The sequence below is a fragment of the Penicillium waksmanii genome, assembly GCF_028829765.1.
Source record: "Penicillium waksmanii strain IBT 27052 chromosome Unknown utg000009l:1.0-4314994.0:1.0-4318279.0, whole genome shotgun sequence".
Taxonomy (NCBI): Eukaryota; Fungi; Ascomycota; class Eurotiomycetes; order Eurotiales; family Aspergillaceae; genus Penicillium; species Penicillium waksmanii.
The window spans coordinates 102,529-126,057 of NW_026643255.1; the positions used below are offsets into that span (position 1 = coordinate 102,529).

General features: G+C 50.9%; 6 protein-coding genes across 6 annotated transcripts; all 6 read left to right on the forward strand.

Annotated features, from left to right (window-relative positions):
- Nucleotides 1–245: 245 nt before the first annotated feature.
- On the forward strand, nucleotides 246–1,215 carry N7481_010402 (dienelactone hydrolase family protein; the record flags this gene model as incomplete). The annotated part of the gene is made up of 3 exons (XM_057269621.1): nucleotides 246–411; nucleotides 493–540; nucleotides 608–1,215. The coding sequence occupies 3 exons, from the start codon at nucleotides 246–248 to the stop codon at nucleotides 1,213–1,215; spliced, it is 822 nt and encodes a 273-aa protein (XP_057116795.1).
- An 897-nt stretch (nucleotides 1,216–2,112) lies between these two features.
- N7481_010403 (uncharacterized protein) lies at nucleotides 2,113–4,776 on the forward strand (the record flags this gene model as incomplete). Its single annotated transcript, XM_057269622.1, has 1 exon — nucleotides 2,113–4,776. One exon carries the CDS (start codon nucleotides 2,113–2,115, stop codon nucleotides 4,774–4,776), a length of 2,664 nt encoding a protein of 887 aa, XP_057116796.1.
- Nucleotides 4,777–10,342: 5,566 nt separating this feature from the next.
- On the forward strand, nucleotides 10,343–11,666 carry N7481_010404 (putative C6 finger domain protein; the record flags this gene model as incomplete). The annotated part of the gene is made up of 3 exons (XM_057269623.1): nucleotides 10,343–10,445; nucleotides 10,596–10,937; nucleotides 11,137–11,666. The coding sequence occupies 3 exons, from the start codon at nucleotides 10,343–10,345 to the stop codon at nucleotides 11,664–11,666; spliced, it is 975 nt and encodes a 324-aa protein (XP_057116797.1).
- Nucleotides 11,667–13,252: 1,586 nt separating this feature from the next.
- N7481_010405 (uncharacterized protein) lies at nucleotides 13,253–13,591 on the forward strand (the record flags this gene model as incomplete). Its single annotated transcript, XM_057269624.1, has 2 exons — nucleotides 13,253–13,340; nucleotides 13,482–13,591. 2 exons carry the CDS (start codon nucleotides 13,253–13,255, stop codon nucleotides 13,589–13,591), a joined length of 198 nt encoding a protein of 65 aa, XP_057116798.1.
- A 3,348-nt stretch (nucleotides 13,592–16,939) lies between these two features.
- Nucleotides 16,940–19,668, forward strand: N7481_010406 (GATA-type transcription factor; the record flags this gene model as incomplete). Its single annotated transcript, XM_057269625.1, is given in 3 exon segments — nucleotides 16,940–17,048; nucleotides 17,062–17,347; nucleotides 17,454–19,668. 3 exon segments carry the CDS (start codon nucleotides 16,940–16,942, stop codon nucleotides 19,666–19,668), a joined length of 2,610 nt encoding a protein of 869 aa, XP_057116799.1.
- A 2,428-nt stretch (nucleotides 19,669–22,096) lies between these two features.
- Nucleotides 22,097–23,255, forward strand: N7481_010407 (IPI1/TEX10 family protein; the record flags this gene model as incomplete). Its single annotated transcript, XM_057269626.1, has 4 exons — nucleotides 22,097–22,144; nucleotides 22,214–22,286; nucleotides 22,346–22,447; nucleotides 22,516–23,255. The coding sequence occupies 4 exons, from the start codon at nucleotides 22,097–22,099 to the stop codon at nucleotides 23,253–23,255; spliced, it is 963 nt and encodes a 320-aa protein (XP_057116800.1).
- Between the last annotated feature and the right edge of the window lie 274 nt (nucleotides 23,256–23,529).

The window sequence follows — 23,529 nt, forward strand, 5'->3', positions numbered from 1 at the left end:
TGCCAGTGGCATCCGTGACCCGGACCCGAACTTGAACGACAGAGGGACTAATACTTGCTAGTATTGAACATACTATATTCTAATAGTAACATCTAATCTAATACTACTACTACTATTCATCCTGTTCTCGAATGTTTCGATGACATCATCTGGCGGGGTTGACTCCAACAGTTCGCACTTCCAACACTTCCACTTCCACTTCCACTTCACTCATTTACTCATTTACATCCCACCACTACCACACCATGTCTGGAATTAGCAAAGCCTGCTGCTCGTTCGTCTCCAATGACTACCCACTACCACTACCCCATGCATCCACACCCACTGACCGTGACAACAGCATCCCACCTGTCGTGTCCAAGGGCTACCAGGCCAAGGGCAGCTACCAAACCATCAATGGCCTGAAGACATGTATGTGGAACTTGAACTTGATACACTCCAGTGCACTCTTCTCCTTCCAATGCGCGACGCTAACCTCTTGAACCACTCCAGACGTCACGGGCCCTGAGACTGCCACCAAGGCCATCCTGCTCATCTACGGTAAGTCCTACCTACCCTTCCACCTGGAAACTGACACAGAATACATCGCTAAAAATCCAACTGGTAGACATCTTCGGCTTCTTTGACCAAACCATCCAAGGCGCCGACATCCTCGCCACCTCCAACGACCAGAAATACCGCGTCTACATCCCCGATTTCTTCGAAGGCAGTCCCGCCGACATCTCCTGGTACCCCCCCACGACCGACGAGCACAAGCAAAAGCTGGGCAACTTCTTCCAAACCCAGGCCGCCCCTCCCAAAATTCTCTCCAAGATCCCCGACATCGTCAAGGAAGCCAACCAGGCCGCCCCCGGCGGAGCCTTCCAATCTTGGTCCATCCTGGGCTTCTGCTGGGGCGGAAAGATCGCGGCCCTCTCCGTTGGTGCCGATAACAAGATCTTCAAGGCAGCTGCACAGTGCCATCCCGCAATGGTCGATCCCAATGATGCCAAAGCCATCAACGTACCTTTTGTCTGTCTGGCGTCCAAGGACGAACCGGCCGATGACGTGAAGGCCTTCAAGGCGAACCTGACGGTGCCCAACCACGTGGAGACATTCCCGACGCAAATTCACGGTTGGATGGCCGCTCGTTCCGATCTGGAAGATCCCGAGGTTGTCAAGGAGTATGAGCGTGGGTACAAGACGGTGCTGGACTTTTTCCACAGTCACGCTTAAATGAGGTGCATAGTTGGACTCGACATGGGATGAGTAAGATGACGAATTCCCCGACTAGCTACGCATCGAGTGAAAAATGAATTTATGTGCAAAGCCGAGTATTTTCCATTCCAGTGGAGAAAGTAGTGTTTCGAGTAGACGAACAACGAACGAAACCTTAGAAATTGACTCTATCGCCGCTCAACCAAATACCAACTAGGGTCTAGGAGCTTAGATATTTCAAAAGAATACTTTTTACCTGATTCTCGATCTGCAATCGGCCCAAACTCGGGTATGTCGGCCCATTTGCCGTTTGCCGTCCCCGTTGCAGTTTGGCAGTTCCGCCCCGTGCCGAGGATCAGTGGGGCCTTCACCCTTTGACTACTTCAACTTCAACCCACTTCACTACACGGCCTGCATTGACACAGCATACGCTTGCACTGAACATAATATATCATCCAAGCGCATTTGATATGTGCTAGGCGACTCTCTGATGCCTCTCTTTGGGCGACGTCGTTCTCTGTCGCTGGCCGACGAGGGTAGCAGCACACAGCACCTTCCATACCATCCGGCTTTGGGCCCCCCCCCGAAGCGAAAGAAGGAATATTTCATGGACTATTTCGCAGACGTAGCGAAAATTCGCTATCTCCGGACTCACCCCAGCGTGAAAGAAAGCAGGTTGGTACACTCACTCAATCTTCTCCCATCCTAGTCACGAGAATACTGACAGGAATATAGAATCATCAAACCCCGTCTCATAGCGACCTAGACAGATCTCAGAGACGAAAAAGCCGAGATGAATCTTGTCACAGCTCCGGAGATTTCACCTCAAGCACCCCAAATGACGCGTCGGCTGCAGCTCAGACCGAGCCAAAGCAACCGGGGAACATCCAGGATTATCTGGAGCACCGACTTGACATGGCTAGCAAGCCACGAGAAGACCCAGATTCGAATGTTCCCTTGGAAGACCGCATTCTAAGCAAAAAGGAGATCATGGCGATCCTCTCAGGAGCACCACATTTCTTGCTGGAACGGGGCAAGCATAAACGCTGGTATCCCCAAGTTATTTTCCCTTGGGATGATCATAATCCATCGGTCCAGCGCATGCTAGATCGCAAACCCCTTTCCCACCCGGCATTCACATTATGTACACTTCATGCGCATCTTCCCGTACCAGACGACTGGGCCGTGAGAGGGGGTGTACCAACTCCAATCGAATGTTGGGGTCGAAGCGACGCTTCCAAAAGAGCCACCTTCGACGTTGGCATATTTGAAGTCCCAAATATGCTTGGAAATAATGGCCGAGAACCGGGGACTGTAGGCTTCCGACATTTCCTCGAATTGCCAATCTCGGATGCAAGACAATACACTGGCCCGGAAGAGCCACGCGAGGCTCCCAACCTCGTGAGCCTGAACTCTCTACCAGCAACGGAGGCTTTTGATATCATGGAAAACTACAACAGACCGTACTCGCAGTGCCTGAGCGGAGCCGTCTATGACCGGCGACAACTGATCCGAGATGGTCCGAATGCCTGGAAGCGCATCGGAGTCCGCGACATCAACTTACGATCTTTGGCAAACCGGATCAGTCGTTTGCAGCACATTCGTCGCGATGTGCTCCTTGATGGTTCAACAAGTACCATACTCGATTTCGAAACATCACACGAGCAGTATAACCTGCTGCATTCGCAGTTTCTCTATCCCCGCCCGCCACCGGCGGACGTGATGCCAGGACACCCTCAAAGTATCAAGTCTCAGATCAAAACCTTGGCCACGGTGTTGGCTACTCCTGGAGCATGGGTGAATTTCAGCTTGCCGGAATGGCGCTTTCGGGCCGGTCAGCTACTTTGGGAAGTGCCTCGTCAGGGAACAGCCTCGAAGACGTCAAAAGAACCATGGATAAATGATGGTATGGAGAGGAAGTGGCTGTTGGTTCAGCTGCTTCTTGCAGCCGAGCTTCTAGTTCGCCTGGATGCCTTTGTCCGCATTGACATGCTACACGATCCCCATGGTGGCCAGGTGACCGTTCAAGAAGTATACAACTTTGATAAACTCTGCGAAGGCAAGGTGAACTGGGATCTTGTTGTCGTACGTCGCTTTCTTGACAATCTCGAGATCGAATGCCCATCGAACTCGCCAGCGGCGGCGGCTGAACCAAATACACCCACCAAGACGGCTCGATTTTCTTTTTTTGAGTCCATCGGCCGTCATATCTCTTCTGCCACAGAAAAAGCCGACCTATGCTCCCCCTGGCAATGCCATATAAGCTCGCCCCACACACGCCAACAACTTGAAGGGTTATATAACTTCGCCGAGAATATCGGCTGGCCAAAGATGGATGCGATACGGTCTACCTTTGAAGAAAAGCTACAAAGAAACAAGAGTATATTCCTCACTCAGCCGAACAACATCCCTCGCGACAAGGAAAATGCACCCAGTCAGTCCAGTGCGGCGCTATTGGTCGACGCAAAGGAAATGTATAGCCGTAGCCCATCACGCCGTTGCGTTCGGCTCCACAGCGCGTGTCCAGAAGATGGCGATCTGCAAGACGGTGAGCCCTTCGGCTGGATTTCTCGAAGCTGGCTGTCTGGATTTGTGATTCCTGGAGAAGCCATCTGCCACCTCCTAATTGGGACGCTACTCGAAAACGATGAGGAGGCGATGCAGCAGCTTGGCGCGATGGCGAATCTCTACGGTGGCTTTGCCTACGCAGGACGCAGTTGGTGGAGCAAATCGTGCATTGTTGGGCGTGTCTTGTCTAGTCTGCAGAATACCAAAACTTCCATGGGGTGGGTCGGGAGTGATATACTTCCCCGCGATGCAACTACATTGGAGGTGCTAGGAAATGGTTGGTTTGAAGTTGCGGTCGAAAACCCGTTGGAGCGGACGTTGAAACCCAGAATCAAGCAAGGAGGGAAGCTTGCGGCTGAGTCGACACCGCTGGGGATGGGAGATATCACAGCCGATGCATTCACTTTGCCCATTGACCTACCAGCGCCAGCGACAACTACCGTCAGCGTGGGTGCATTGACCTTGTCAGTCAGCACCTTGATTAATCGAGGCATCACAGCCAGTGAGGAGACATCGCTTTCTTTCTCCTTGCAGGGAGAGGGAGATTCCTCGACTGCAGTATCCTTCCCACTGAAGCATAATGTGCGGTTTATATCAGCCCATAGATGCCGCCCACCGCTCAGCTTTACATCACACCATCACCCTCACCACGACCAACCATTGGAAGACGATGCTGCGGCTGATAACAGCCAAGAGAAATCCTCGACGTGGGGTCAGTATACACGTCTCCCGGGGCATCCCTTACACCGGTCTTTCCCGTATCAACATGTGCAACTTGACGCCCTCCCCAACCATCGGGGCCCGCAAGCCACAACAGGGTCCAGTGCAGACAAGGAAGTGCTAGTCATCGACGCCCGTGGTCCTCGAACAAAGGAAACTTTTGTGCGAGCCTGGTGTGCCTCAATTGGCAGCCACGCGATCATCGGTCGTGCGGGGCAAACCTGCGTGGCATGTTGTGTGCGAGAGGCAAGGGCAGTGGATGTTCAGATCGTGGTGCGAGTCGGGGAGTGAGCGAGCGAGATTTGCCTTCAACCGTCGTCACAGCACTAGCGATCATCTCACCATTATCCTCTCGCCATCGTCGTTGATAAACATTAACTCGCCGCTTCGCGACGATCCCTTCCACATGGCTTGTCAAGAAAGGGGGGGCAAAAAGAAAAGACGCACCAGGTGGCAAAATAGAGAAGTAGGTACTAACTCCGTAAAAGAGGGGGAGGAGGGGAAAATGAGTAGCTTTCCTCAATGGCAGTTACTATGCGAAAGCTTTACTCTGTGATTTTGACTTCCCCGTCCTGTTTCGTGGGAAACATATCTCGGCGTTTCGCCGGTAAGCCCCTATTTTGGGGGGAGAAGATGTACCATGACCTACTACGGCGTAGGGCAGATTGGGTCCCCATTTACCCGTTCGAGCCGGTGCGAGACTTCGGGGAGAAGAATCGATAAGCAAGCCCATCATTTCACAATTAAGATGAGCTCTGGTCACCGCGCGACACCCAGAAAGGAAGGAAAATCAGGTAGCCGAACTTCCAGAACTCCATTGCATCGACAACATAGTGGCACGCATGTGGCAGGGAACCACTTCATACATAGTTATGTCGGGAGTCAAACCAATCAAAATGGACAGGGAAAAATGAGCCATGTCCATAATCATGCTAAGCAGAGCGAATCAAAAACACCAGGGAACAGGAAGACATGTCCACCCCAAGCTCCCCGATTAGGATCCACGCATAGGGCAGTGCAGACCCAGAGGAAAATTTTTCTTCCTGGGGGACGCGTAAGTGCGAGTTGCAGATGTACGTCAAACGGCCAAATAAGGACAAGGGCCCGAAAATGGTGAAACGACGGACTCCCCGTTGGACCCACGCCAAGGGACCAGTGAGGGTCTTACATCGAGGGCCCACCACGATCGGAATACCCGGACAGATCTCAGAAGACGGAGTACGGAGAGGAGAGGGGATGCTGAAGACGTACTGTATCTTCTCCGTGCTCCGTAGAGGGAGTGTAGACGCGAGGCATCCGATCTAAACTTTGGGATATGGAGACTCCATACTCGAAGGATGGACTGTACTAGTAGTAGTTATAGTTTGTCACAGAGTCTACTGTACATACACCCCCTTGGTGGAGTTGTAAATCCTCGAGTGGTCGTCTTTCGCTTTCCATTTGAATGATTCATGTCATCCAGTCCTGGACAATCTAGGGTTTCCGAATTACTATCCGAAAAGGACACCGTGCGGAAGCTTGCCATGACATACGAATACTCGTACTCGCCGAACCAGCCACAAGAAAGCAATCGAGACATGATAGAAAACATCCATCCTCCGGACACTAGCATCTCAAAGCAGTACCAATGCCGAAGGATTCTACAGAGAAGGTGTGGGCAGACAAGAACAGTGGGCAGACAATCGATGCAGGATGCGCGCCATAAAAACCAAAGAAGCAATCCCGCGCCCGGCAGTTGGATTTTGGCAGGCAGCCTGGTTAGTTTGCTAAACCTATTGTAGTCTAGTGAGAGGGTCAAGCGTGCACGTCAGCCAGTCGACGGAGATGTTGTCCGGATAGAAAAGGGTCTGTACGAAAGGTTTGTAATAGTGTTTGAGATAGGTATAAGATGTCCTACGAAAGTGTTGGATGATTCTGTGGAGTTGGAGTATAGCTACCAGCCAACTTAAAATCCACCCGCCTGCTATCATCTTGGAACTATCTACTGATTTACTGGTTTCGTACGGATGATTACTCTACTAGTGGTTAGAGGCGAGCCAAATCGGATGTCTCAGATGTCTCCAGGATCCAATTCAGCCCTGGACCCTGGTTTCATGAACCGATCGCCGCGACGTTTCAACCGAGGGCCGAAGCTTTCCTTTTTTGCGCTCTTTTTTCCACCTGATTTTCGATTCTACAGTATTTTATTCTCCGACATGTGGCCGGAAAAAGCCTGAGTTCCACACCAGATCTCGCACCAACTGCAACTGCAAATGCACCCCGACCTCTTGGGATACATATTTGCCCCTCCTCCCTTGATGGCCAATCACCAACCGACTTCTGGCTTGTAACAAGGTCGGGGCTGCCGTCGATCGTGCACCCATAACGTGGCCATGCGGGGCTTCTATCTTCTCCAAAAGGGCGGTCGGAGGAGGAAAGCATACTCGTATGGCTCCATGAGAGTAGGTGGGAATACTCGCACGGAGTGATGCAGACGCAACCACCCCTTTAGGTCAGAATGACGGTCTAAGGTGGTTGGCTACGACCATATTTTCTCTCACATCATTCCAATCCATGAATAGCGCAGATCACGTCGCCAAAAAGGCTGTTAATTTACAGCTCTACTTAACAGATCATCGGGGAGGAGGGGAGGATGATGGAGATGATGGATCAGGAGGAGGAGGGGAAGGGACATCGCCGATGCCCACCCCCTTTTTGGGTTAACTGGCTTCTGATTTGGGGTGACAAGATGACTATCCCCTCTTTGTCCTTCTGGGCTCCATCGCAGATCGCTAGCCCCTTTCCACCACGAGTTGATAGTCCGGATCGTAGAACCTCCCTTTCCCTTCCGAGGTTCCCTTCCGCGTGTTTGCCCCATGCAAAATGGAAGCTCGCTTGAGGCTTCGAAGAACAAAAAAGAACGACGATCGTGGAACACCATACCTCGTTCCGACGGGTGCCAAGGGTCAATTCTGTAACACGCTACGGCGTTGCGACGATCCTTAATTAAACCTTGACCACCGGATCCACCATTGCGGGGCCTCGTTACAGACTCAGACTCGATCGCTTCCTGCATCTGCCCTGCCCCCCCCCCCCCTTCCCTGTCATTGCGAATAACTAGATACGTGCAGTGGTGACCAATGTCTTTTTCAAGCCTTTCGGACTGGGCTCCCACTTGGGCGTAGTCGCTAGAAGCGAAGGTTTCTGGGCGGTGATTTCATACTCGGTTTCCTCCGTGTGAACTAAACCAACAGAGGATGCTCAGGATGCTACCAGGCCTGTACTCCTGATACTTACTCCATCATGTACATACTTTGAGTCGAGGCTGAGCCACTCGAGCTGAACCCTAACCATACTCCATCTAGTCCGTAAGAAAGTTCGATATTAGGATTGACCTGATTGACCGACTGGGGCCTGTCAATCCAAGGTACGATGGGGGGGTCCGATGGGGGCTCCGCGTAACTCTCTGCGGGTACAAAGAGTGACTAAGGAGCGATCCTTGCCCATTGGCGGCTGGATTGGAGAAGCTGTTGGCATGGCTGATTGTTTCAACGCAGTTGAAGTTAAAAGTGGAGGGGGCAAAATAACGTACACGAGTTCGAACCTTGTTTGGTTAAGGGAAGGCGATGTCATCGACATCCACTAGGGAGATTAAGCTATGTCGCTGGTCAAGGTTTGAAAAAAGAAAAGAATCCCCGTCGAAAAGGGGGTTGTAGGCTAGACCAGTGCCGAAATGGAAGGGCAGGGCAAAGTAAAATGTAAAATGATGAACAAAGAGAGGTAGTCTACGGCGTACGAAAGATTAGTTACATTTGTAGCCGAAGTACTCCGCAGTACTCCGTAGATGAAAGCATACGGAGCACGGAGTACAGTACAAATATCCCAAACAGTAGCAGAAAGAAATTAAACGATCTGATTCATTGCGTGCTGGGCTCGGTCGGGGGCTAATACAACATCAGCCGTGGACCCTGAATCTGTTTTTAGCATTGCATCTCTGGTTCGGTAATGGTGGATTTCCGTTTGAAATTTCTCCACGGCGGACTCCGATGTGTCTACCAGAGATTAATGTAGGCAGGGGAATCTTGATGAAGCGGTAATTTCTTCTTCTTTTTTCTTGAAGGCGTGGAAGGTTAGGAAAATCGATCCCAATTGTACGGCACACTATACAAAATGACGCTATACTGTTTGGACCGATAGACTGTCTTCTCGAAGCCACCAAGGTTCTAGTCTAGTGTGATCACCTCCGAAAATAACCAGAGAGAGAAGGTTCTTTTTGGAAGAGGGGCCTAGGAACAACAAGCTCATTGGTTCTAAGAGCCGACCCAAGCTCGCATCGCCAATCAACCCGGGACTTTGAAGGACGCATTCCCCAGTTCATCAAGGATTGACAGGTGCATAACAATACTACATAGTACTCGTACCCAGCTGGAGTTGGGTCTGGCACAGAGGACAGGGCCTCTGACCACATGCATCCACCCACCCCACTGTGTCAGGGCTCCCAGACCATGGTTCCTCGTCGCCTCATTTGCCATGAACCAGCCCTGGGGGTCTATCGTACGCAATCAGGGGCTATTCCAAGTTACATAATCGGGGCCATGGCGGTACGGGAATGTACATACTCGTGGGCCCCCGACTGCTGATGTACATCTGTCCATTAGATGTGTTTTCCATCTTGCCATCGGGGCAAACGAATTGAGGAGGTATTGAGTTAAGAAGTAGTCGGGGAAAAAAGGAGATACGCACTACTAGAGTCTATTTTGAAGAACCAAGTACCCCAAGTATGAATCCAAAAGTAAATCTACCTAAAAGGAAGTTCTCCCCCTGAGATCATCGATACTCCATGACCTGCAGTTGAGTTGGGCCAAGTCGATACATCCCTCTTCGTCCTAGTGTCGGTCTGATGCAGAGCCACTGTGTTCCACGTCTGGTGGAATAGGTAGAAACTGTGGGATTTTAAATTTTTTGGGATTTTCTTTTTTGATTTTGATTTTTCCCTTTTCCCGTTTGAATCATATTCTTTTGTATTTTTATTTTTATTTATTTTTTTTCTGAACAGCAGTCCCTCTCCCCCAAAAATTAAATAACAAAACCAGTCCTTGGGTCGTTTCACCCCGCGATTAGCTTGTTCTTCTCCCTCGACTCTATAGGACATCTTTCCTACCCTTCATCTTTTTTTTATTTTTATTTTTATTTTTTATTCTCGCCATCCACTTCATTCACTCCTTTGGCTCTTGATTCATCCTTTTTTTTATTCCTTTTTATATATCTTTTTTTTTTTTACTAATCTCCTTCTGGTGGTTGTCTTCTTTTGAAACTGTTCGATCTCCAAACCATCACGCGCCAATCTAGAACCCTAACCAACAACCCCCCCTTTCAATGAAGCACTCTAATTATACTCTATAATTATCTCATTGATTAATTGCCTACCACGGTATCAACGTGGATTTTGCGGACCATCTCAATTTATTCTCAACCATCCTCACTTGCTCCATCGCGACAATTACAGTGCCTCTTTTTACTCTCGAAACACGGCGGAGTCTCCCCCCCCCTCACCCTCCACCGTCGCTTTCTCTCTCCCCTCCTTTCCTCCCACCTTTTTCGATACACGTCGACAGGCCTCTGAAACACGCGATAATTCAGACACTGCCGCATCGATTTACCGGTGGATCTCCGAGTATACTCAAAACAATTGGGAGGAGGTTATTCCGGCGCATTATCCATTTCACCCTCGACCATCTCCAACCCTCTCTCCGCGTGGCCTGAATGGCCCACCTTTTCCACTTGAATCGCTCTACTCTGTTCTCGATACCTCCTCGTGCGCTTTTGATGCGCCTGGGTCTGTGGTGGTGGTAATATTTCGCTTTTGCTCGTGGGAGCTATGCCCGCGGTCGTCGAGGCGATGGCAACAACACCGAATTCCGCTATGGACAATGATAAGAAACGCAATAAGTTGGGATATCATCGGACATCTGTCGCATGTGGTCAGTCTCCATCCTTGAGATTCTAGTTATCTTTTGCACATTGCGCCGACCCCAGGCGATTTGTGAAATGCGAAATGCGAAATGCGAATGCGAATGCGCTGCTTAGCACATCACAAGTATTCACATGCTCATACTTTTTTTACCTCGCAGTGCATTGCCGGCGTCGCAAGATTCGATGTTTAGTCGCGGCGGACGATACTCAAGGTCGATGTGAGAATTGTATTCGGCTACGTAAGGAATGCCAGTTTTTCCCAGTCGATCAGCAACCGCCAATTGAGAAGAAGTCGCGGCCAAGTTCGCGATTGGAGTCGCAACCGGGGGATCACTCGGTGACAACGCCTATTTCATCTTCCCCAACCAACTTGAACCCGGATTCCGTCGAAGCTTTCTATCCGTATTCGCCAATGTCAATGAATGCGTCTTCCGGGCAGGATATGACCGGATTTAACCCCGCTGGATATCCTGCAACCCCGATGTCGGGATTCCCAACTGGTAGGTATCGAATATCGATCGATGCGCTTGCGCTACCCCGGAATATTGCGCGAAACTAGTTTTCTTTCCAAGGATTTAAGATCTGACCGAACTGTATAGACCGAGCCATGGCCCCGGGAGAATTCTCCGGCCATCCAACAATGGAAACCGGGGTGCCCTGGGATGAGTTTACAACGATATCCGACCCCCCAGATACTAGCCACAATAGCCGCCAACAAAGGACAAATGATGAATCTCGCCCCCGGTGTCTGGAATCCAAACGGCATGCCTCCAGGGTCAGGTCTTCCTCCAACATCGCCTATGTCTGGCGCATCACCAATGGCAGCTCAAGCACAATCTATGAACCCGACTCCAGCATACACCATGCAACCCGATGGATCTGTTTGGCCAGTACCGCCACAACAACCGTCGCGAACAATGAGTTATCCCGGTCAAGCAGACATGAGCTCATCGTATCCGAGTCAATTCCCGCAACATCAGCAGCAGCAGATGCCACCAGACCTCAAGCGAAGGATGACGACTCCAACACACCACCCCGGATCAAACCCTGAAATGCAAGCCGGACCGGGTTCAGTCTCTTACCCACCCCAAGCAGGCATGGGATATGCCCAATGGCCCATGAACACTATGCCCGTGAACGTGGTTCCATACCCGATGTACACGGGTGAAGCAGTTCAGCAACCTCCATACCCCCCAATGGGACACCCGCCAGGTCGATCAGGTCCCTAACAAAAGGAGGGCCAGGGGTGCATCTCAACATCATGAAAGCCGAGTCCCTCCAACGGCACTTTGCCAACCATATTCAATTCTCCTCCCTTCAACCTTCACTTCGAGTTAGGTCATTTGTCACCTTACACCATTCCTAGACGGCTTGTTTCATTTCTAATACCCAGTGGGATACACATCTGTTTATCACAATCTCGTGATTCTTTCTCTTCACATCCATTCCCCCATATCCTCACCGTTATCATACCTCTTTTGATCTTTTCTTTTTCGCCTTATCCTCATACACCGTGGCAGATCTGCTTTCGCAGCTAGTCATTAGCGGGCGCAAGGGTTTCCGGGTGGCATATTCATGCATATTCTTTTTTTTCTCTCTCTTTTCACATGGCATGGCCCATCTTGTCTGGCGGGCTCTTTTCTTTATCATTTCTTTGCACCGGAGGGCTATTTTTTTTCTTTTCTTTTTCTTTTTCCTTTTCGATTTCCCCCTTTCCCCTTATCATCTTCTCTCTTTTCAATCCTTCTCCAGTTGGTCACACGCTCCTCGATATAACGCGGGCTAACCGCAGAGGATTGTTTCGGGCACCTTATAGACTTTCTTTTGAATTTTTCTCTCTTCCATTTTTATCTTTATCTTCATGTCTACGGCCCGGTGGTACTATACTTGCGTGTGTTAGTTTTGACCACACATTCGAGTGTATACCATTCGGTGTCAACTGGTTCGGGCGACGAGGACTGGATGAAATGTCTCCGAGTTGGTCTCGATTAAACTTGAGGCCCCAGACTCAAGTCGAGACAGACACTGTTATGAGCCACTTTGACAGGAGACAGCCATGTTACGACGTTATTGATTTCACCCGATTGGGATTGCATTACTGTATATATTACATTATATTCGATACATGGAACTGGAACTGCATGTCTACTACTAGCTACTAGCACTGCTTTGAAAGCTACTCAATTTCACTAGATGATAGTCGATGATAATCGGATTAAATGTGATCAAATCACCCCAAGTCCAATGCCCATGTCCATGCCCACTCCTCAACGGTTTCTAAAAGTTCCAGTAGAAGTTTGGATCTAATCTCCACGAGTGGAGCTCTAGCCAAAGTTAATTGCAGATAAGAAGAAACACTGCCACACTGACAGTCGCGCCATGGCAACGGTCGGCCCTACGCTAATTGGGAGTGAATTGCCTCACCTCAGCACACCTCAGGGGTAGCCATTCCAAGATTGTCCGGAGAATCTTCTACTCTGGTGGTAAGATTTGTTACCTTGTTTCTCTCGATTTAAGACTTTGTCAAGAAGAACGGGGATAGCGCAATGACGACGTTAGTCCATCAATACTTAATCTAGGCACTGCTCCGGGGCAATTTCGGCGTCGCGATGATCGCTTGCTTCAGATGGTCCATGCTCCAGCGCCGAAGATGGAGCGAGGCGCGGCCTTGGGCAGCATTGCGCCCCCTGTATTCAAGCTTCATGTGTTCAAGAGGGAGGTGAATGGCGTTGAGTTGAGATTTTCCTTGCCCTTGCTAGTCTGTTGTCAAGCCCACCTGCCTATCATAGACTTTCTCCGGTTGTCTCCAGCAATAATGCCACCGTTGAAGATGGAGATTGTCCGCGACCGACACTCCAAATGCTGTTCCCGGTGTGTGAACTGGTTTGGATCGCCAGAGACAGGTGCGATCCAAAGACAGATAATATTGGTCCCTACGTATGCTGTAGTTTTGAGCAATTCTATGTATACCTCCCAGATCCCATCCCAACCCAACCCTAGTCAGCCCCTGACGTGTGAGTACGACGTTATGATAGTATGATTAGCTATCGGCCCTATGAAAGACAATTGTTCCTCGAATCTACGAGGCATCTCCGAGGAGATGTTGGTTTCGCTGCTAGGATTCGCTGAGACTGACGGTGACGTGATCGATTAGGAGATTCGAGGCTGATAAAGTCGATGGCGTCAGACAAGTTTTGTTCTATCACATCTTCTTCTGCTGCCATAGCATATCAGCCCTTATATGGAGGATCTGTCAGACGCAAGGCATCTCCAGGGTAGATATGTGCAGAGATACCAGGAAGATACGAGTTTTCCCTTCCAATGACAGCGATCAGATGGGTATCTTTCTGTCGACGACACATCGAAATGAATTATCAACCATCCCTGTATCTGCACAGCCTACCAGAGACAGTCTCGCGGGGAGATAAGACCCGGCCGCGGAGACACTGCGGCACGGAGGATCACCCGGGGGATCCGTCGGAGAGCGATTTCTGGGGTTGAAACCTGGAGATAGGCGATGGTGGCTGCTATCAAGGGGTATCAGTCCAGCACCTAGTCAGCGACGAGTGCATCCTCAGTGGCTATGGCAGGGAACAGATCAGAAGATAAGGATCCTTCAACCTGCCCAGGGCCTACCAGGGTAAGGGTTATGGGGCAGTGTTGGTGCAACTCTGATCGTCCCAGCCCCAGTCATTGTTATCAGCGATATGCAGTAGACTTATCTTGGCTGTGAGTTGGTCGAACACAGAATCGGCACCGGTCGGATCTGCCACGATTTCCTTAAGTTTGCTGTTGGGCAGAGTTACGCCTTATCGAAACGTTTTCGGGTGATAAACGCACGGTCAAGGCAACATATAAAGAGCGGTCCCCAGCAGAGGCTGAATTTTTGGTTCTCCAGACTCAGGTCTGCAATGGGGAAGGTGAGAACCAGGGCGAGCTGAGGCAAAAGAATATTCTTCACAAGCCTTCAACAGCAACCTTCACACTATTTTTTTTTTCTGACCTGGCTCGAGTGGAATGAACCGAGTGGTCAACTGGAGTGGATGGTCCATATGCGCGGTGTGATTTCCTTCGTCCACGCTCTGCTCGGGGCAACCCAGCTCTGATATGGAACCTGTCACCTTCCTTAACCGCTGAAATTCACCCATAACCGCAGAAGCCGATCAAAAAAAAAAAAAGCGAGCGAGCTTGAGTGTTCCCCTTCCCCTCCCCTCCCCGGGGATTTCTGGACCGGGAATAAGACGGACACAAGTACCGGCTGTTGACGGGTGGACAGCCCACATCCATCAGTGATGCAGGACGCCACCAGCAGGAGCAGCAGCAGCAGCACTACTAATGGTGGGAGAAATCAAGCGGTATCAGACAGATTGGCGTTATCAAGCAGAGGGTGGCAAGGCAGTGATGACCCCCTGCTAGTGTTGATGGAGCCCCCCCCCACACACGACCGATCCCCGACCACACAGATCAGAGATGGCGTCGAAACACATGCGATAGTCAGACAGCAGATAAGATGAACGGGATTGGGAGTCCAGCCAAGGTACAGCAAGCCAATGATAGGTACGCTGGGGGGGAGATCAACGCGCCTATCAGGATGACCACGGCTAATTAGCATTAGCAGTTGGATTCGCTGTTATCATGCTTATCTCCTGCTCTGCAAGTGGATCGGTGGGGCAATGATGGGCGCAGGATTGGAGATGATGTCGTTGTGAGAGGTCAATGGGTGGGGGTGATTGGATGTATGCAATTGAGGTTATGAGAGAGGAAGAGGAGGGAGAAAAGGAGAAGAAGGAGAGAAGGAGAGTGAGTGAGTACTCAGAGTACTCAAAAGAGTGCAACTCACCTGATCTGTGGGAAAGGGTCAACCTGGATGAAAATTGGAAAGAGCGAATGTCGGAGTTACCGAAAAGGCAACGCCGTTCCTTCCTTCCCCAGGGTGACCAGGTTGACAATACACTGTTATTACCAACATTACATGGGATTACATCCCCTCGGGTAAGATCGGAGCCCGGTGAACAGATGCTCCTCAGCACTAACCCAGCACTAACCCAGCAATATACTTAGTACCACACTCGAGGTTATTGCGGATCCGCTGGCCCTATCCTGGCCCTGAACCTAGCCTCGTCAAATATTCTTATCTCTGGACATTTATGATATACTATTATGTACTGTATACCCTGTTTTGCATTATAAGTTGACTACTGCATGACACAGTAACAGTAGGAATAGTAGACTATGCATGGTATAAAGTAGATCTAGTATACCATACTGCCATTCTACTACTAATAGTATACTATGTCGTAGACTATTAGAGTATATGTTGACATCGCTCTATACTCCGACTCACAGACCATGTCTCCATCCGGAGGAGTTCCAGATGGGCTCCACCAGTATCTGCGGTTCGGAGAAGGCTAGCATCCACTGCCATACAACAAGTAGTACGAGTACCTGGAGCTACAGAGAGTACCAGTATCAGTATATTAGTCTGGCCATTATCTACTTCAAGTCTATATCATAGTAGCATATACTATAATACTATGAGTATACTCTGTATCCCCTGTATACCCATAAACTGTATGTATCGGACTCGGCCCGAAGGCCAGACCGGCCACAGCTTTGGTCAACCGCGCCTGTTTAGCCTCAAATCCACCCACTCCGATTCGTGGACTCTGCAGTCAAGCAGCAGGAGTAATCAAATTATAAAAATAACAAGAGTCGGGATATCCAGTGACAAAGTACGAAAGTGTACGGAGTACTCATAATCCACACTCCATAGAAGAACACATACGAGTATACGGAGTACTCGCAAGTAGAAGAGGGAACGGAAGTGTGGCGTAATGGAAATACCGAAATACCCATACACCCCATACATACGCAGTCCACGAGCGGAAACCGCAGTGCTGGAAAGAGTCGCAGTCGCAGACATATCATCTTCACTTCACTCCACTCTCCATTCCAATTCCCTTTCTCTTTCTTTTCCTCTTTCTCTCTCTCCCCCCCCCAATATCCCCACTCCTCCTCCTCGTGGTCAACTAGTCTCGTCCCCTTCTTCCGAATTGCTCAATCGCCTTATTGAGCATTCTTCTCCCCTTCTGCCTCCGCTCGGCGCCACACCCTCGCCTGTCGCATTCTTCCGGGGCATGAGCGTCTGGAGGGTCTCAGCCCCCCCTCCAACGACTCGACACGACTCCAGACACGGTCAATTTGGTTATACGGGGTTGGAATTTGATGTGAAAGACCTTTCTCAAAGACCCCCCGCTTATCCCACATTGATCGGCCTGGTCGATACAGACCCTGGTCGCGGGCTGCGCCATCCTGCCAATCGTCTGACTTGGCGTCACTCGATCATCTATTCTCGACAAGGGTCTCGTTTACGGCGGGTACGGGGGAATTCCAATTCAAACCGTTTGATTCATTTCCATTCGGGGTGTGCCAGCTTGATCTCCTCCCCCTCCCTTCGCTTTCGCTCCCCTCCTCTCCTTCTCCCCTCCATTACTCCCACTTTATGGAGGGTATCAACCATGCCGGGCATGGGGCCGCCCGACCGCAGAATTCCGGCTTGCCTTTCTTCGGTCTCGACGACCATCACATGATTCCCGATGACTTCTCCTTCGGTTCGCCTTTTAGTCCGACCGACTCCAATCAATCCAACACCAACGATAACCCCCTTCAGGATCCCATTTTTCCGGGAATGGAAGACCGGTGCCCCGCGCGGTGGCGATAACCCCGGTGATTTGCAGAAAGAAGATCCCTTGGCTGCTCAGATCTGGAGGCTCTACACTCGAACAAAGTCCCAACTACCAAACCAGGAGCGCATGGAAAACTTGACCTGGCGAATGATGGCCATGAGTTTAAAACGCAAGGAACGGGAACAGTTGGCTCTGGCTCAGCAACAACAGCAGCAACAGGCGAGGTACCTTGGCCCCATCTCTCACCCCCATGTCTTCCCCCCCCCCCCCCCTCCACAAAAATCCCACAGTGAAATCCGGGGGGGGCACCTTGCTCACCTTGGCTTGCAGGACCGCACAAACGAACACCGAAGATAATAGCCCCGCTCCCAGTGGTATTGCGCAGCTGCGTCTGTCCGACCATGACCACCAGATGAATATGGATACCACCCCGGATGCGATGAACATGGATGACTTTATCGTCCCCTTCGACTCCCCGGTCGAGTATTCCTCACATCCCGCCGCTGACCGCCACTTCACCGCGACTCCTACCGCGGCCTCCGCGTCGATCCCTATCAAGTCCCGTAAAGATCACCAACAGCAAATGGTCGATTCCGCCGCCGCAGCGTCATTCCCACACCCCGCGCCGGACCAGCGGAAAAACAGCGAGTTTGGCTATGTGACTCGCCGAGTGCGCAAGACCAGTGTGGACGAGCGCCAGTTCTTTGCCGGCCTCGCCGTGCCCACTCGGAAACGACCTGCAGAGGCATCTCCTCAGGTGCCACCCGTCTCGAACGCCATGATGGCACAGCACGCCGGGCTGACGACCGGCTTGCCGGATTACTCTCTCGACCAACCCTCCGCCTTCACCATGCCCGGAAATGGTACCGTTGGTGGTGGCCCGCGGCGTCACCAACATCATCACACAGCGTCCGGCATCCCTTTCAACCTGGACACCTTTGGCATGGGCGATGACTCTGCGATCCACTCGGCTGGCCCGTACCAGCAGCACTTCACCTTCTCGCCCTCCGACTCTCCCATGACCGCCAGCAATCCGTTTACCAGTCTTTATGCGCAAACACCACTTGCATCGTCGCTCAACTCCACAGAGTTCTTTTCTCCGCCGCCATCGGGATACCAATCAACGGTTTCCACCCCCCAGCCGATATATGAAGGAGAGCAGTCCATCTTTTTCAATGATGCGTCGACAGCCGAGTCTCAACCACATCGCCGAGTCCCCAACTATATCCAGCAACGGTCGTCCAACTTGTCGGCATCCCTGCAACCGCGTCATATTTTTAACTCGAACGGCGAGTACCAGTCACCGACGTCAGGTCAACCGATTCACTCTGGATTCTCTATGCCGCAGCAGCATGTCGACCCGTCACATGTGCTCGGCAATGGCGAATATTCTACCACTGCGCCCTCAGGCAACATGTTCACTTTTGGTGGTGACTCGGACAATGAAGATGACGACAGCCACACTTTTGAGCGTGGAGGAATCGCCATGCCGAACGATTTCCCTTCTTTGGACGACCCCAGTGACATTGGTGCTGGCTTGACTTGGGATGCAGGATTTCCTGGGTCTGTCCAGTCCTTACCGGGATTCACTGGCCAACATCGCAAACATGTCACCATTGGATCTACTGATATGATCGACGGCCCTGGAGAATGGCAGCACGCAGGAAGCTTGGGTCGTGGGCATGGCTCGGCTGCCTCGGTCAGTGACGTGCGCAATCGCGATCGTCAGCAGAAAATCGCTCGCACCTCGTCCACCCCCAACGCTCAGCAGCTACTCCGCCAAAGCATGAATGGACAGAACAGCCAGCCTCCCACGAACCACCCATCCCCCAGCACCCCTCCTGAATCCGGTCTTAGCAGCGCCGTGCCTTCGCGCCCGCCGAGCCCTGGTGGTTCTAAAAATGGCGATCCCAACGCCGGGCCCACAACGTGTACGAACTGCTTCACCCAAACCACCCCGCTTTGGCGACGCAACCCTGAGGGTCAGCCACTGTGCAATGCTTGTGGCCTGTTCCTGAAGCTCCACGGTGTAGTCCGTCCTCTCTCCTTGAAGACAGATGTTATCAAAAAACGCAACCGCAGCAGCGCCAATACCTTGGCCGTTGGTTCCTCCCGCTCCTCTAAGAAAACATCTCGAAAGAACTCTATACAACAGGCTTCTCTCAGCGCAGTTGCCTCCCGCGCCCCCAGCAACAATGCATCCGAATCACCGCCCGCGATCGCAGGATCCAGCACTGCCGTCAAATCAGGCGTGGTTCCGATCGCCGCTGCTCCCCCCAAAGCTGGCCCTCCCGCCGGTGTTGCCCAAGCTCGCGCTGGTGTGCAAGTAGCGCCTCGACGACAACGCCGCCTCGAAAAGGCGCCTACGGGATCTGAGCAGGATCCCGAAGACAACTATAGGTTCAATGCGCCAACCAGCCGATCTAAGGTCGTCCCTCTAGCGCCCGCCATGCCACCCCCAGCAGCCGCCAACCCGGCCAATCACAGTATCGCAGGTGGCCAGGGTGCAAGCCAAGAATGGGAATGGCTGACGATGAGTCTGTGAACGATTTTCTTTCTTGTTTTCGGTTGACCGACGCTATTTCGTTTCTTGATTTCATTGCTCGAGTCGATGCGACCATGACGGGGTGGCCACCACTCCTCTAATCTCATTCATAGACGACTAATGTCCTCCCGGTGGACCATCGATATTTTACTCCATTCCGCATCGCTTCGCATCCGTGACCTTATTCATGCTTTCTCCTCCTCTTTTCTTCCACCGAGCCATTTTTATTTATCCATCTCTTTCCTTTTTGTCTTTCTTACGTGTGTTTGATGATCTCTGTGATTTGATTGATACAATCGCGTCTGTCCAGATCCCGAACTGATTGTTCTGTCCTGGTTTTCTTTTTTGTTTCGTTCTGCTTTCTTATGTGCAGTTCGGGACTGGGCAGAAGTGCGCATCTCTCCTGGCTTTTTTGATTTGATTTGCTTCGATCCCATTTCTGATTCGATGTTCTCTGATGTCTATTTATGGTATTTATGCAACGCAAGCCCTGGTGTGTTGGGATTCTTTTTCTTTTCTTGATTTTATTAGACTTCAATTTGATGATGATTCTTATGACTGCTTCTGTCCACGACCCTTCGGGTCAGTGCTTAAAAGTGGTGCGACATCTAATTAGACAAGTTGCATCTGTCAGTAGTAAGTATCTTCACTCAAGTTGCATAGTACATACAAGACTACTAGTACTAGTATGCAAACACTCTCTGGTAGGAGCAATAACAGTCCAAACACATTGCCCAGGAGTAACAAATGAAAACGAAATACAGGTTTTAACAACGCAAAAATAAAGAAAAGACCAAGAAAAGCCACGAAGAAACGCCCCTGATTCGGCCACCACTCGACTAATACTAGTAGTGACCAGCATGCAGTGCCTTGTGGCCAAATCCCATTCTCGTACCAGTGATTTTCAATGCCTTGCATACTAGCAGATAATCCAGTTCAAGTCTCAGGGTTGTACGACTCGTAAGAGATCTTTCGCATAAGCAGCCGCCACAAGTGCTGCGTAAGGCTGCCAATTGTCGTTTTTATGGTTATCAGAATAATCTGATATTCCCCTGATAACCAAGCATGGGAGCTCATTCCCAAGCCCGGCAGCCTCCATTTCAAAGCATTTGATACCCCATGCATCTCTCAAATGATCGCGATGGGCAACAGACCTCATGACGGCATTGCCTGATGCAATAAGACCATAGTGTATAGCAGGTATGTCGGATTTACGCACATGTCGCCGTAGCAATGCAGAGGTCCCGCAGGCTGAGCAGTCACTCCCCTCCTTCCCTTTGTGTGGATGAGATGATTTATATAGCCGATCTAGTCCACGACCAGGGAAGCTAAATCCCCGTGCTCCTAACTTGCTAGACTTTGCTACTGCGATCTGAAGATAATCCATCATTGTACCATATCCCAATTGGTGATTAGATTGGAGCAATGCAATCGCGCCGAGTAAAATTCTGGGTGGCCGAGCTAGATAAGATCGAATCTCGAATTTTCCATCACCAGTCCATCGGCCCTTGTCGTATTGTAGCACTCCGCCTGGTTTGTGTCAGAATTTGAATAAAGAAATATATCGGGGAAAGGCAAATAGCTGATAGCCAAACTGATATAGATCTTACCATGGAGTTCACTGGGCTGACTGACCACAACATCACCAAGATGAATGTCATTTAATGGATTGGTAGGATGGGGTGCAGAAGGTGCTCCTCCTCCAATGCCAATCATCAACCCGAATCGGATATTGTAGAACGTCCGAGTCAGATCCACCACAGTGTGAGCAATGGCAACCGAACCGGTAGAAAGGACAAGGGAAATGCGATCACCACATAGTGGTTTCCCATCCTCCCAACAATGTAGCCAGTCTCATCCCTTGGTTGTCGTGGTGGTGGGGCATATTCTTCATCCAAGAACATTCGAGATGCAGTGACCTCCGTTGGAAGTACACAAAGCCAGCCCACCGTGTAGACACTGCGATCCAGTCGCCGAGGCAAGCGTTGATTCATGGTCAAACTTTCCTTTCTTCTGACGGAGTTTTTTTTGCCAGGGGTCATGAGACTTGGGGAACCATCGCGAATATAAGTAGAACCTCATCACTTCAGCCAGGCGCAAGATTGCAGTGAGCGGCAACATTGGAACTAGATGCAGTAGTTACGCGCCTATAATTCATTCTATAGCTGCAATTCAGGCTACTAGTGAACACGATGATATTCCCAAAATAGTACGCTACAGAGAAGTATGCACTGGGCGACGTTTGAGTTGTCGCGCGCGTAGATATAAATGTACTTTGTATAGTTCGGCACTATTCGTATTGATAATACTGTATCTAATACCCTATAAGGTAAGTTTTGCCTGAGGCCGTTATCTCAGTCACGTGGTTCTTTCGTATCTCAAAAAAAAGCTCCGCGGCTTCAATTCGACTCCACCACAAATCGCCGCCATGGGTTCCAGCTCAAAACGGAAGAAGGAAAAGCAAAAGGACTTTCAGGTGAGTCCAATCCATATCGCTGAACTTATATCATGCTTGGAAAAAACCATACTGACTGTGACCCCCCAGAAACCCAAGCTGAAGGTCGGCAAGGCCAGGGCTAAGCCGGAGAACTTCACCGATACCAGTTTCAAGTCCAAGTGTATGCTTCGTCACCCTGCATAATCCACCCCGTAACAGATATACTGACTTGGAGTCCAGCCATTGTCCTCAATCAACAATCTTTACACCTCAATGCCCCCTCCTCTAACAGTGTCTTCACCCACAATCTCTCTCTCCTCACCTCCAAATCCGACAGCCAACGTCGGGATTCCCTCGCATATCTCACCACCTCGATCGCATCGCGTCCTGTCAACTCTTCCCTCCCTCAGCCAGTGAGCGTGATGCTCCCTTCGCTTCTCCCCTCATTCTCGATGGGAACAACAATGTTCGCACTCAACTTCTCAAACTCCTCCGCACTCTGCCACGCCACGACATCGAAGACCATGTTGCGCAGCTCCTCCCTTACATTCGCGCCGGAATGACCCATCTGGCCGCAGATATCCGCGTGTCAGCCGTGGAAATCCTGTCTTGGATGGTCGAGGCCGCAGGCGAACAGGTGGTTTCCTGCGCAGGTGGCTGGATCAAGACACTCAATTGTTTCCTTTCTGTTCTCGGATGGCACACGGAAGAGTCATCGAAGTGGTCGTCGAACCGCGCATCATTCGGCAAATCTGGAAGTCAAGGCCGACCGATGGTGAAAGTTCTCGGCGCACTGGCTGAGTTCCTCGATGCTGGAATCGGACAGCACGACGCCGATGACGATGAATCGCCAGAAGACGACGGTTCCTCCTCTACATGGCCCTTCCCGCTGTCCTGCACCGGTCAACATATGATCTCGGACTCATCTGCGCCCTACGCCTACCTGAACCTCTTCGGACAGCCGCGCGACGAGGAGGGCGAAATGTACGAAACCCGGGAGGACCGATTCCGGGTCTTCTCCAATCGTTTTATGCCTGTCATTGAGCGTGGCGTGAAGAGTGCCCGAGAGGAGGGAGGTGAAATGGGCCGTGCTTCGTCTGGCGTGAGCAAAGTACTGAAAGAAGCTATTTCGTATGGACCCGGTGCATGAAATTGACATCTGCGGCGAAGCACAATATGCCAATACCAACCACCGGCAAGTGTCGTTGTTTCAAAAAAAAAGCCCCATCCCAACCGACTTGGTCGTTTGGGTGCTCGCAGGAGCGACGGTGCTCCTTTCCTGCGCCAAGGGCATCGCAGATGAATATGGCTTCTCGATATATTGACCTCCTTGTCCCACACCGCTTCGGGTGGCAAGATGGCCACGCTGGAGGTCCATTTCTCCAAGTCGAAACGCGACTGGAAGGTGTCAAGGGGGACATATC